We start from the raw sequence: 12,501 nt of genomic DNA on the forward strand, positions 1-12,501 counted from the left end.
ACCCCCAAGTCTCCTTACCCAAGTGTCTTATTCAACTTTATTGGTACCATCTGGGTGATTCCTCAAAGAAAACCTGTGTGGGCATTCCCTGGCAGCAGCGTGGGAGCAGTGCTTCTGTTACACCGTGTAGTTGTTCACTCAGCCCATCCACAACATGGGTCAGGCAGTATTTACCCCAGCAAGACCCAGAGCTCAGCTGAGCTGCCTGAAGTTGAACTCCTGTACAAAGGAAAGGAAAAAGGAAAGACCCCAACAAAGGAGCCCACCTGTCCTAGACAAAGAGAAACAACCACCAAGGTTTGGTTCTTGAATATGTATTTTTTACTGAAAAAATCATTCATAAATTAACATACAAAAATGTACAAACACATGAGTAAATAATGTAATGACAAAGGACTATTTTTTGTGAAAAGTGTTTTTTAAAACATCTTTAGATTTCAGTGCAAAAATGTACCCCTGGCACCTCTTAAAACATAAGAGCAAGCTCAAAAACATGAAGTGATGGAAATAAGCTAGCTACGCTCAATGCTATTGTCAATGGTGGTGGATACATCAATCCATGTGGCTGCTGCTCAGCTATTAATGTCTGTGGTAGAGGATCTCTGACAAGAGGACCTATTATGTCAAAATGAGTATTCTTCCAAGTACCCCCTTTTCCCCAAAAACAGCATGAACAGGGACACCTTTTCCTGCACACAGCAATCAAAGACAAGATTAATTTAAGGGGCCACCCATCAGTAGCCATGAAGAATTTCAGCTGTCAACATATGCACAAGGTCACATTTGGTTCTTGTTTTTTTTTTTTTTTAAACATGACAATTCCACGCTATTAACAGCACACAGGCTTGGCTGTACGTTTTTAACTATGACATTTCCCATATAATATTTAAGATCTGGTGGATGCATGACAGTTACATTCAGAGATTCCACACTCATCAGACAGACTTGGACATGACTGCAAGGGTATCGAAGTGACCCCACTTTAAGCAGTGAAAAAAGACCTTTCCTTTTGTTCTCAAATCGGCATTTTAAAAGTCAGGTGTTAATCTTTTGCCAACAGTGTGTGCTTGATGGTAATTATGGTAATGTAGAGCTTCAAACAACACTGCTGCCTGTAACTCAGAATCAGTCTGTACTGGCAAATCCTTCCAGATGACATCACAGTGTTGTCACAATGAAAGCAACTCACAGCTTTCAGTGAGGAAAAGGGAGAGGAGAATGAGAAGGGGAGAAAAGCTGAGGCAGGGACAAAGGCCCGGTGGGGGTGGGCTTGCATGGTGGAGGTCAAAATGGGGTCGGGGGTCCTTTATTGCTATATGCACCATAAAACAAAGGAAAACCAAATGAACCTCTGTGTGTAATGTTCCCTTGTGAAGGTATTTTAAAGCATGAAATGCTTAAAAGTTTTAAAAAACATATGCTATAGCTTACCAGCATTTTCAAGGGCAGGAGCCTGCTCTCTCATATGAGCCGATAAGAGCTTTGCAATGCAATTTATTTTCTAAATACCACTCTATTCTTCAAAAGAAAACACAAGCATAAAAACAAGGCCTGGCCAATCACTCCCACAGTTTGTGGGGATCATATGTCCACAGAACCATCACATGCAACGAAAAAAGCCCTAACCCACACGTATATATATGCACACACACACATACACACACACACCCCCCCCACACACACACCCATGTAAACCATGAAAATCAAGGAAGTTGAAGGCAAACAAGGCAATTAAAAAAAATACAAAGTACTCTTCAGAAAGTACTCCTCATCACAATATATAAATATGTTGTATGGAAAAGAAAGCGGGGAGAGGAAAACTGGCATTTTCCAGATTTCTGCAGAAGCGGACAGGGACTACAAATTGAGGGCTTTGGTTCGGGGGAAAAACAAAGAGGCACAAATTCAAATACAATTCAGAATATGACTTCAAGGCTGGGCATGATGGCTCACACCTGCCCGTAATCCCAGTACTTTGGAAGTCAAGGTGGGTGGATTGCTTGAGTCCAGGAGTTTGAGAGGAGCCTGGGCAACATGGCGAAACTCCATCTCTACTAAAAATACAAAGCATTAGCCAGGCATGGTGGTGTGCACCTGTAGTCCCAGCTACATGGAAGGCTGAGGTGGGAAAATGGCTTGAGCCTGGGAGATGGAGGCTGCAGTGAGCTGTGATGGTGCCGACGTACTCCAGCCCAGGTGACACAGCCAAACCCTGTCTTTAAAAAAAAAAAAAAAAAAAAAGAGTATGACTTCAAAATGCAGGTGGGGGTGTAAGCAGCGCACCTGGGCTCTTGCCATCTGGAGCTTTGTTAGTCTAATTTCAAAGCTTCAATCCGGTCTTTCCTGGATCCCAGCTTCCCCAGAGCACACAAGTGTCACCGGTTCCCTGGCTGAATTCTTTCCTACTCCAGTGCTCCTTGGTTCTCTGTTATCAGTTACTAATGTTGACAAAGAATCTTTCCAGAAACCAAAAAGGGAAACAGAGGAATCACTGAAGCCAGTTGGTAATGTAGGCACATTGTTCAGAAACTGTGGCCAAGTTTCCACAGAGAAAAAAAGAGGGGATGGGTTCCCATACAACCCCCCTCCCAAACCACATGCTGATAAAAGGACAAAACATGAAGCCTGGAGAGCCAGGGATGTGTGCGCAGTGAGCCCTAGAGGGCCTGCTTTGGGCAGAAAGCAGCCTGCTCTAACAGCAGCCTCCTGCTTAGCGGAGAGTGGGACGAGCGCGTACGTGGCCAACAGGGAAGAGTGAATCCAGAGCAGAAGTCGAGGACTATGACTCGTGGGGAGAAAGAAAGAGGCAGAAGCCAGCTCCCGGCAATAAAGGTCGGGTTATTTTGTTCTTTTGTGACATGCCCTATATCCACTCCCTTACCAAGGTGACAGCCGTTCGGGAGATATCCTTCAACTGCATTTTAACTGAGTTCCTGCACTTGCCAACCAAATAAATGGTCTAATATATAAATCCTCGGTTTGAACTGGAGCCAGCTAGAAATTAAATTTTAAAAAGGCATTTTACATGGCTTATTTACAATTATACTTCTTCAAGAAGTGATTGTTATATATTTATGTCTATTTATCTTTCCCAAACACCCTCCCCTCCACCCTCAATCCCCACCCAAAGGTAATTTTTTTTAAAAAATGAAACCAAAGAGAACACCAAAGATATAGAAGAATGGTGCGGAGTTTCATTTGCTCTTCCTAAAACGCAGCTGCCCTGTGCTGGGTTTGCCTCTGCTCTGAAGGCCAAGAGGCTGCAAGGTCACATGTAAGGGACAGGCTCCACGGCAGGACCACGGCAGATCACAGTTCATCACGGGTTCTGGAGACTGTGGCTAAGACAGGATGTGGGGTAGGAGACGGGGAGAGAGCAGCGGGACAGACGTCTGTCTTGTGAAAATAGAAAGCCAGTGCTGACGAAGGAAGTCCCCAAGCTCACTCCCTCGGTCCCAGCAGCTGATCCAGTGAAGGCGTTTGTGCGTGTGCTGTCACATTTTCCCCCAAACCCTGTGATCCTTCATGAGACACTGTATTTCTGTTCTCTTGCTGTGTAGACCCCCCTCCCCCAAAAAAATCTCATCAGACTGCTTTCTTGGTGGCGGTGGGTAAAGCAAACGTACATTCTCTCCTCTCAGTACTCGTTCACCTGAGCCAGCTCGGGTGTCAGGTTGACAGTTATGTTTTTATACAAGGCGTCGTATGTGATGTTTGCAAAGTAGTTCAGGTTGTTGAGGCCATCCAGCCCTTGCCGTTCTTTTGACTTCCTCAGCAGAGCATACCTGTTTAGGGCCGAACAGAGAAGAGGTGGCTCTGAGTGAGGATCCACACCTCTGCAGTCAGATGATGCAGCCAATGGCAGCACTTCCGTAGCACGAGGCGGGCGCACGGTCACTCTGCTATGCCAGGCTGAGTGCAGTTATTAGAATCACCTCCTGTGTTTCATGCCAGGTGCTTTACTTATTTCATTTAATGCCCACCCAGCCCCTGCTAGCAAATGAGGAAAGGCTTAGTCATGTTAGATAACTTGGCCAAGGTTAGAGAGTGGGGAAGTGGAAGGGAAAAGATTAAAAATACAACAGATGAGAAAGTTCATACTCTGTATTCAGTGCCATTTTACTTCCACGAAAACAAAATTTCAGCAATTAGAATTGGTTGTCTGGAGCAGTCTTTCCCACAATTTAGAAAAGACCAAAAAAAAAAGGTAACACAGCAACTGCAACCACACAGACAAAAGCTCAGAACACCCGTTCAGAATGGGAGCCTGCAGAAAGGGGCCAGCTGCTCTGTTACCTCAGGGACTTTCACCCAAGCTGTTTCTTCTCAAACTCCCCAAAGGCTACTGAAGAGACCACAATGCTGAAGACATAGAATGAGTGATTTCCTTAAAATAATGTTACTATTGACATTTTCAACCAATGGTCTGATCCCCCTACTGGTCTGCCTCAGAGTTAAAATACATGCAACAACTGTCAAACAGCTGTGAGAACAGGGCCTTGGAGAGGGGAAGAAGAGGAGGGGTTGTAATATGCTCTAAGACATCTGGACATGAAAGTATAGGGGATACTTTCAAGAGACATAAATAAATTGCACCAACCTTCCAAGAAACTGGACTTCTCCTCGATGGTGATGAGGAATGGACTTGTACTTTCCTGTGTCACCCTCTGGCCGGCTCACAGAATAGCCTGCATTCTGGACTCTGTCCAAGACCAAGACAACGGGCTTTTAGATACAATGGTAATAGTCCAGGAGTGACCAAAGCCTACAATCCATGTTACAAGCTTACCCTGGAAATCACACACAGCAAAACCTTTCTCGCTCACTCAAATGACTCACTGTGTCATTTGAAGTTAAGGGGAGGGGGAGAAAAGAAAAAGAAAACAAACTGAGTTAAAACTCAATTTTAACTGAATTTTTTTTCATGTGAACAGAAAAAATACGCTGGGCTCAGTGGCTCATGCCTGTAATCCCAGCACTTTGGGAGGCTGAGGCGGGTGGATCACTTGAGGTCAGAAGTTCAAGATCAGCCTGGCCAACACGATGAAACCCCATCTCTACTAAAAATACAATTAGCCGGGCATGCTGGCACAGGCCTGTAATCCCAGCTACTCAGGAGGCTGAGACAGGAGAATCACTGGAACCCGGGAGGTGAAGGTTGCAGTGAGTCAAGATTTCGCCACCACAAGATTGAGTCTGGGTGACAAAAAGAAAATCCATCTCAAAAAAAAAAAAGGAAAAAAGTACAGAAAGAAATGGCTACTTCCTGGGAATAAAATATAATCTAATTAGGGATTAACACTTAGACACTTGTATCATCTGAATTTTTTTTTTTTTAAGAGACAGGGTCCATTGCGTGTTGCCCAGGCTGGGGTGCAGTGGGGCCATCAATGGTGCAGTGCAGCCTCGACCTCCCAGGCTCAAGTAATCCTCCCATCCCAACTGGGCCTCCTGAGTAGCTGGAACTACAGGCATGTGCCACCACAACTGGCTAATTTATTTTATTTTTTTGTAGAGACGAGGTCTCGCTGTTGCCCAGGCTGGTTTTCAATTCCTGGGCTCAAGTGATACTCAAGTCTCGGCCTTGCAAAGAGCTGGGATTGCAGGTGTGAGCCACAGTACCCAGTCTATCATTTGAATTTTTATCAGCAAAGTATTACTTGTAATTAACAACGAACACATACTTTTCAAAAACCAAGCTACAAAGTAAAGAGATACCAGGTGGAAGTTCTTTTGCCTTTGTTCCTTATTAGGTTATCTTTACTTACTCCATAAAAATATTACTTTATTCCACTCACACACAGGATTGTTCACACAAATTTGTACAATACAAGCCTTATGTGATGGCACAGCTAAATCTACGTAGACATATCACTAATATTCTACTCTTCAGTATGGAGTGGTTCCAATGAAGTGGGCATTTAGTACACAGAATGTTGGTAAAGTGGAAAGTTTTGTTAGAACCTTATGGCAGGAAGGGCACTTAGTTATAATATTCTTTAAGAACCTTATCTGCATCCATTAAAGGACAGAACTTTAAAACAAGAGACTTAATGACTACATTCGCTTACGGGAATTTAGCAAAAGAATACTATATCGCAGTCTAACTAGTGAGAAATGGAAAAGATTCTAAATATACAACAGGAAATAGTTACATAAATTACAGTGCATCTATATAATGGAATTAAATGGAGCCATTTAAGATCCTGTTTGCAGAGTATTTAATATTGATGTAATTAAAGCATCTATTGAGAGCTTATCACATGTCAGATACGCCAGAGCTCCATACACATTACATCATTTGATCCTTACAATCCCGAGATTTGTGATTTTAAAAACTGATGCAGAGAGATTTTAAATTACTGTTCCTGCCACTTTTTAAACACAAAATAAACTCAATGAAATGGTAACATGTTACTTATTGTTGAGGGTAATTTATTTTATTTCTATACTGATCTGTATTTTACAATGAGCGTATTCTTTATTATAAGAAAAAACTGCTAAATTATATTTTAAGTTTATTTTTCCATGTCAAGGGAGTAAAAAGAAAATAGCTGCTTTGGTGGGATATACAGTTTGTTTTTTAAGATATTAAGATATTTTTAAATTAAGATTTTTTTAAAAAACTTGTAATTTGTATGTGTGTGTGTGTGTGTATATTTTTTAAGACAGGTCTCAATATGTCACCCAAGCTAGAGTGCAGTGGCATAATCATAGCTCACTGTGGCCTCAAACTCCTAGGCTCAAATGATCCTCCCACCTTGGCTTCCCAAAGTGCTGGGATTACAAGTGTGAGCCACCACATCTGGTCAATTTCATTTTCTTTTTCTTAACTTTTTGAACTATAGCTACTAGAACATTTTAAATTACACACATGGTTTGCATCATATTCCTATCTGATAGCATCGATCTGCAGTCTAAGGTAGCATTTCTAGAAGACACCAAAAACAGTGCAGAGGTACCTGTTCCAGAGGTCGTCATCTTCTCCACCCCAACCCCAGAAAGCATTAGGAAAGCCATTGATTTTCCGAAACTGTTCCACTGTTAAGCCACTCACTCCGCCAAAGAACTCAGTATAAGGAAGCCTAGGATGAGATATGGGAAATCAATCATCTGAGTGTTACAGGGTAATTGTTTTCCCTAGAATGTTATTCATTTGAGGACTAAAAACAGTGCTCTCTGTGCCCCTGACCTGAACTATATGAACTTGCTTCCTCATGCTGACATGTATCAATCAAAGTTGCAAAATGAATTTTTGCCAATTGATTTTTAATAGCTTGAGTGAAATAGTGTTGACACACCCATACACAATTCACCCATTTAGAGTATATCATTCAATGGTTTTAGCTTATTCACTGAATTGTGCAACCAGGACCACAATCTATTTTAACATGTTTCATCAATGCCCCCTGCAAAGCCTTGCACCCATTAGCAATCACTCCCTAATCCCCCTATGCTCTTTAGCCCCTTATAACCATTTAGTGACTTTCTGTCTCTATAGATTTGCTTATTCTGGACATTTCAGATAATTGGAATCATGTGATACATGACCTTTTGTGTCTAGCTTAATGTTTTCCAAGTTCATCCATGTTTTGGCACATATCAGTACTTCATTCCTTTCTATTGCCAAATAGTGTTCCAATTATATGGATATACACACTTTGTTTATCCAACCATCAGTTAATGGACATCTAGGCTGTAGCTAATTAGATTCCCTTTTCTTCACATCGCTTATCATCCTTTCAGATTTAACCTCTTTAATTAAGAGGAAAAGATACTTACAGATACATATACTTATCCAATTTGGTTGCAAAATGCCTTGGCATCTGTCCACATCCATAATAGTTGCGATCACTTTCTGGTATGTGATCTACATCATGAAAAATTAAACAGTCCCAATCCAAGTCCTTCATTGCTTCTTGAAAGCCAACGTTGAAAAGCATGGCTCGATTAAAGGGCTGGGTACCAACCTAAAAGAAACAGAACTTTATTTTAAAAACAGCCGGGCGCGGTGGCTCACGCCTGTAATCCCAGCACTTTGGGAGGCCGAGGCGGGTGGATCACGAGGTCAAGAGATCGAGACCATCCTGGTCAATATGGTGAAACCCCGCCTCTACTAAAAATACAAAAAAAAAAAAAAATTAGCTGGGCATGGTGGCACCTGCCTGTAATCCCAGCTACTCAGGAGGCTGAGGCAGGAGAATTGCCTGAACCCAGGAGGCGGAGGTTGCGGTGAGCCGAGATCGCGCCATTGCACTCCAGCCTGGGTAACGAGAGCGAAACTCCGTCTCAAAAAAAAAAAAAAATCTTGAAGCAAAATCTTTACTGCCTTTGCTGTGCCTAAAGAAGAGTTGATTAGAACCAACTGGAAAAGATCACTGGGCTAGTATAACCAGGTCCAGCACCACACATCAACTCACTCACAGTATGGCCCAGAAGTCACTGGACCTCTGGTGGTGCAGTGGCTCACACCTATAATCCCAGCATTTTGGGAGGCTGAGGTGGGTGGATCAAGAGTTTGAGACCAGTCTGGCTAACATGGTGAAACCCCATCTCTACTGAAAATACAAAAACATTGGCTGGACGTGGTGGCAGATGCCTGTAATCCCAGCTACTGGCGAGGCTGAGGCAGGAAAATTGCTTGAACTCAGGAGGCCGAGGCTACAGTGAGCCAAGATCATGCCACTGCACTCCAGCCTGGGCAACAGAGAGAAAAAAAAGAAAAAGTCGCTGGACCTCTGGGCCCCATTTTCTTTAAAAATATAAATGGTAGCAAACCCAAGCTTCTCTCTCTCAAGGCTACTGAAGATAGAAATTCAATCTTATAACAGCCTTTAGAAGAGTACCCCACTCCACAAAGGTATGAGAGAATATTACCATTTCTACTTTTTACTGCTTGCCAATCATTCTCTTCAGCATATCAACCAATCTGTAGCTGTTCATAAACCAAATCTACTACAAAGAGTTGTTTTTGGTTTTGTCTTATTTTTAAAATCTAAGAGAACAGTCACTGAGCATGCCAGGGACTCAAGTCTATAGGGGTAAAGAATTCAGGCTCATGAAGAGACCAGTTCAAATCAGTTAACAGCCTAACTGTGTAAATGCTACATTGACTCACCCTTGCCAGTATCAAAATACCCAATTTAGGACAGGCAGATAGATTGTTAACATCTCCCAGATGCCCGGCCTTGCTGAGCAGTGGTGCTCAGCCCTTTATCCTCATTCCAGAATAAGGCAAGCTCCAGGCTGACCACTTAGAGCAAAAGACTCAAAAGTGTGCCCACAGGGAGAGGTGAGCATGCAACAGGCCCTCAGGTTGACAATCAGTGTATTCAGGAAAATCTGTCAACCTTTCGTTTATCTATGGATACAGTGCTGCTAGTTCAAGGATCACATACTTCACAATGCCTACAGAAGCCAAGTCAGTAATATAAGCATGTAAACTAGGCCACACAAGAGAAAACCACAGTAGGACGGTTGTGTTCCATCTAAAGCCAAATAAAAAATATATGCAGGACCAGATAAAAAAAGATTTACAGACTGAATTTTCCACCTGCATCTTCTTCAGTTTATGACCTCTATATCTGCTTCAGTACGTATATATATATTTTTTTTAATTTTTTTTTTTTTTTGAGATGGAGTCTCACTCTGTCACCAGGCTGGAGTGCAAAGGTGCAGTCTCAGCTCACTGCAACCTCTGCCTCCCAGGTTCAAGCGATTCTCCTGCCTCAGCCTCCCGAGTAGCTGGGAGTACAAGTGTGCACCACCATACCCAGCTAATCTTTGCATTTTAAGTGGAAACAGGGTTTCACCTTGTTGGCCAGGATGGTCTTGATCTCTTGACCTTGTGATCAGCCTGCTGTGGCCTCCCAAAGTGCTGGGATTATAGGTGTGAGCCACCGCACTCAGCCCACTACCAATATTTTTAAGATTAAAACAAAACCAAACCTTGAGGCTCAGAAAAGTCTGCAAACGTCCCTGGCCACTTGGTTAATTAACAGCAGACAGAGGACAAGCACTACAGTCTCTTGACTCCAAGGCCACATCCTCCGTGCTGGATCTTGCTGCAGCTTTTCATCTTAAGGGGAACTTCCTGCGTGTGGGACTTGCAGGCACCACCAAAACCACCACACAAGAGGCCTCTGTTCATGTGCAAACAAAATTCTCTCCTGGATTCAAGTGTGCCCAGTACTGGGCAATAAACATCTCAAACCAGGAGCACAGAATTGTTCTCTGCTCCCCTTCCCACCTCAGGCAACTCAATCCTAAGATTTCAGTTTTGCTGGCTCTTCACACCAACAGTGGATAACCTGCAGTATCCTAAACTGCTGTCTCGGAAGAGAAAGAAGAAAGGAAAAGAAAGGACCACTCACTTGTTCAACCACATAAAATGCAAACTGCAGGCGCTGGCGCTGAAGCATGGGAATCAGGTGTCTGAACAGGACTGGGAGGTGCTCGTGGCGGTTCCGAAAGGGGATAAGGATCGCCACCTGGAGTGCATCACAGCAAAAGTAGCACAGTTAGGATTCGACTTTCACTCCTTACCAGGACCATCCTGCAGAACTGGTGACCAACCCACAGGAGTTCTTGGAGGCTGGCTATCTTGTCCTCAGCTTCCTCTAAACAAAGACTTATGTTGGCAAGTCAGCCCTTGGACCTAGATGAATGTTATTCTTATATATACCATATCTTATAGTACATAGTAGGCCTGCAATTCATTCTAGGCCATAACTCCTAGGAAAAAACACATTCTACACTGTGACAAAAATACATCTATAAACTTACAATTAAAACAAGCTTCACAAAACAGTATTTTCCCTTACAATGTGCAATGTACAAATGCTGGTTATTAAATTGTTTTTACATCCCCGCGATGGGTTGGATACTGATCTGTTCCAGATAACGCCTTGATCACTGCTGCATCACCAGCACGTAACAAGGCTGGCACAGAATAAACATTTTAATAGATATCTGTTGAAAGAATGGACTTGAGCCAGGGTCACAGCTTCTATGGTCAGGCAGAAAAAAACGAAATCTCAGTGTCAAGCCAGATAACTTTGCTTTTTAATCCAGTAATCTTGTAGTAACCAATGGAGAACAGGCACGAAGCACTGACTCTGTGCAGATGACTTCTGCAAATGGGTGGGTAGAGACTACCAATGCCCTCATCCCCTTGTTAATACTCCTGACAGGAAGACCTAAGGGTCCTGCTTGGTCATCAGAGTAATGCAAATTTCTGTGTCTACAAGAGTCCTTGTGGGAACCCATTCCTCCAAAATGTTTCTACACAACGCAAAGACTTTGCATGAGGGGGTAGGATAAAAATGACAAAACGTCATGGTTAGCTAATTCAATGGTGATTCAGACCAAAGGCAAAACCCAGGTGGGCTTCTCAGCATTTTGGGTCTGACTTCACACCCTACCTTCCACCGAGGCATGCAATCAGAAGGCTTCCAGTGACCTCCAAGCTTGATGGTTGGGTCTTTGGAGAAGAGTTCATGAATGTAATCCATTCCAATTTCACTCATGTTTATGTCTATTGGGCCCTCTGAACAGAGAGAGGAAAAAGGGATTAATAAATCAGAAAATGGTTAAGTTTTCCTCTGCCTGAGGTTTTACTCTCTTAGAGAAATGCAATGTTTTCAGAAGAATGTGTTTTTAGCAGGGATGGAAGTCTTTTCCTCTACTTTCCACCTCACTGCATTTTAGTTCCTCACTATTATCAGGGTAAAGAGGCAAATCAAGGAATTAAGGCTTTAGAGTTCTGCTTCTGTCAGGGAGCAAGAAGAAATGAAGACTTTTAGCTGAGCTTTTTTCTTTTTTCGACAGAGTATGACTCTGTCACCCAGGCTAAAGCGCAGTGGTGTGACCTCAGCTCACTGCAACCTCCACCTCTGGGTGCAGGCAATTTTCCTGCCTCAACCTCCTGAGTAGCTGGGATTACAGGCACAAGCCACCACACCCAATTAATTTTTGTATTTTTAGTAGAGATGGGGTTTCACCTTGTTGGCCAGGCTTGAACTCCTGACCTCAACGGATCCACCAACCTTGGCCACCCAAAGTGCTGGGATTACAGGCATAAGTCACCTCGCCCAGCCTTTTTTTTTTTTTTTTCCAGTTTATTAATATGTTTTAATAAATAGAGATGGAGTCTCACTATGTTGCCCAGGTTGGTCTCAAACTCCTGGGCTCCAGCGATTCTCCCAACCTGGCCTCCCAAACTCCTGGGATTACAGGCCTGAGCCCCTGCACCTGGCTGCAGCTGAGCTTTTCTGAGAAGGAGAAATGCAGCTGAGCTTAGAGTCATGTCAGTTTGCTCCTGATGCAAGCGCAGACACACTACCCCTCTCAATCCATTCACCAGTGGCTCAGGACCCTGACTGATTATGTCCTAACTCAGAATGCTGGTCATCTCTGACTTAAGTCAGGAAGTGGTACAATAACAATCTATAAATGCTACTGAAACAATGAACTGTGATAACATTAATTTTAGGTCTGTCA

At 43.1% G+C, this 12,501-nt stretch overlaps 1 protein-coding gene across 2 annotated transcripts in view; it reads right to left on the reverse strand.

Moving 5' to 3' along the window:
* Window positions 1–298: 298 nt before the first annotated feature.
* Window positions 299–12,501, reverse strand: part of B4GALT5 (beta-1,4-galactosyltransferase 5) — an 82,944-nt gene continuing 70,741 nt past the window's right edge. For both annotated transcript variants that reach the window (XM_012467431.3, XM_064382507.1), the window contains exons 4-9: window positions 11,424–11,548; window positions 10,374–10,490; window positions 7,783–7,970; window positions 6,963–7,085; window positions 4,601–4,702; window positions 299–3,785 (exon numbers count right to left, since the gene is read on the reverse strand). In XM_012467431.3, the coding sequence (XP_012322854.1) occupies window positions 3,638–3,785; window positions 4,601–4,702; window positions 6,963–7,085; window positions 7,783–7,970; window positions 10,374–10,490; window positions 11,424–11,548 (803 nt within the window). In that variant the 3' untranslated portion in view covers window positions 299–3,637. The remainder of the gene's footprint in view (window positions 3,786–4,600; window positions 4,703–6,962; window positions 7,086–7,782; window positions 7,971–10,373; window positions 10,491–11,423; window positions 11,549–12,501) is intronic.

Source organism: Aotus nancymaae, unplaced genomic scaffold (genome assembly GCF_030222135.1).
Source record: "Aotus nancymaae isolate 86718 unplaced genomic scaffold, 86718_ANA_hifiasm-v0.15.2.pri h1tg000029l, whole genome shotgun sequence".
In the NCBI taxonomy this organism is placed as follows: domain Eukaryota; kingdom Metazoa; phylum Chordata; class Mammalia; order Primates; family Aotidae; genus Aotus; species Aotus nancymaae.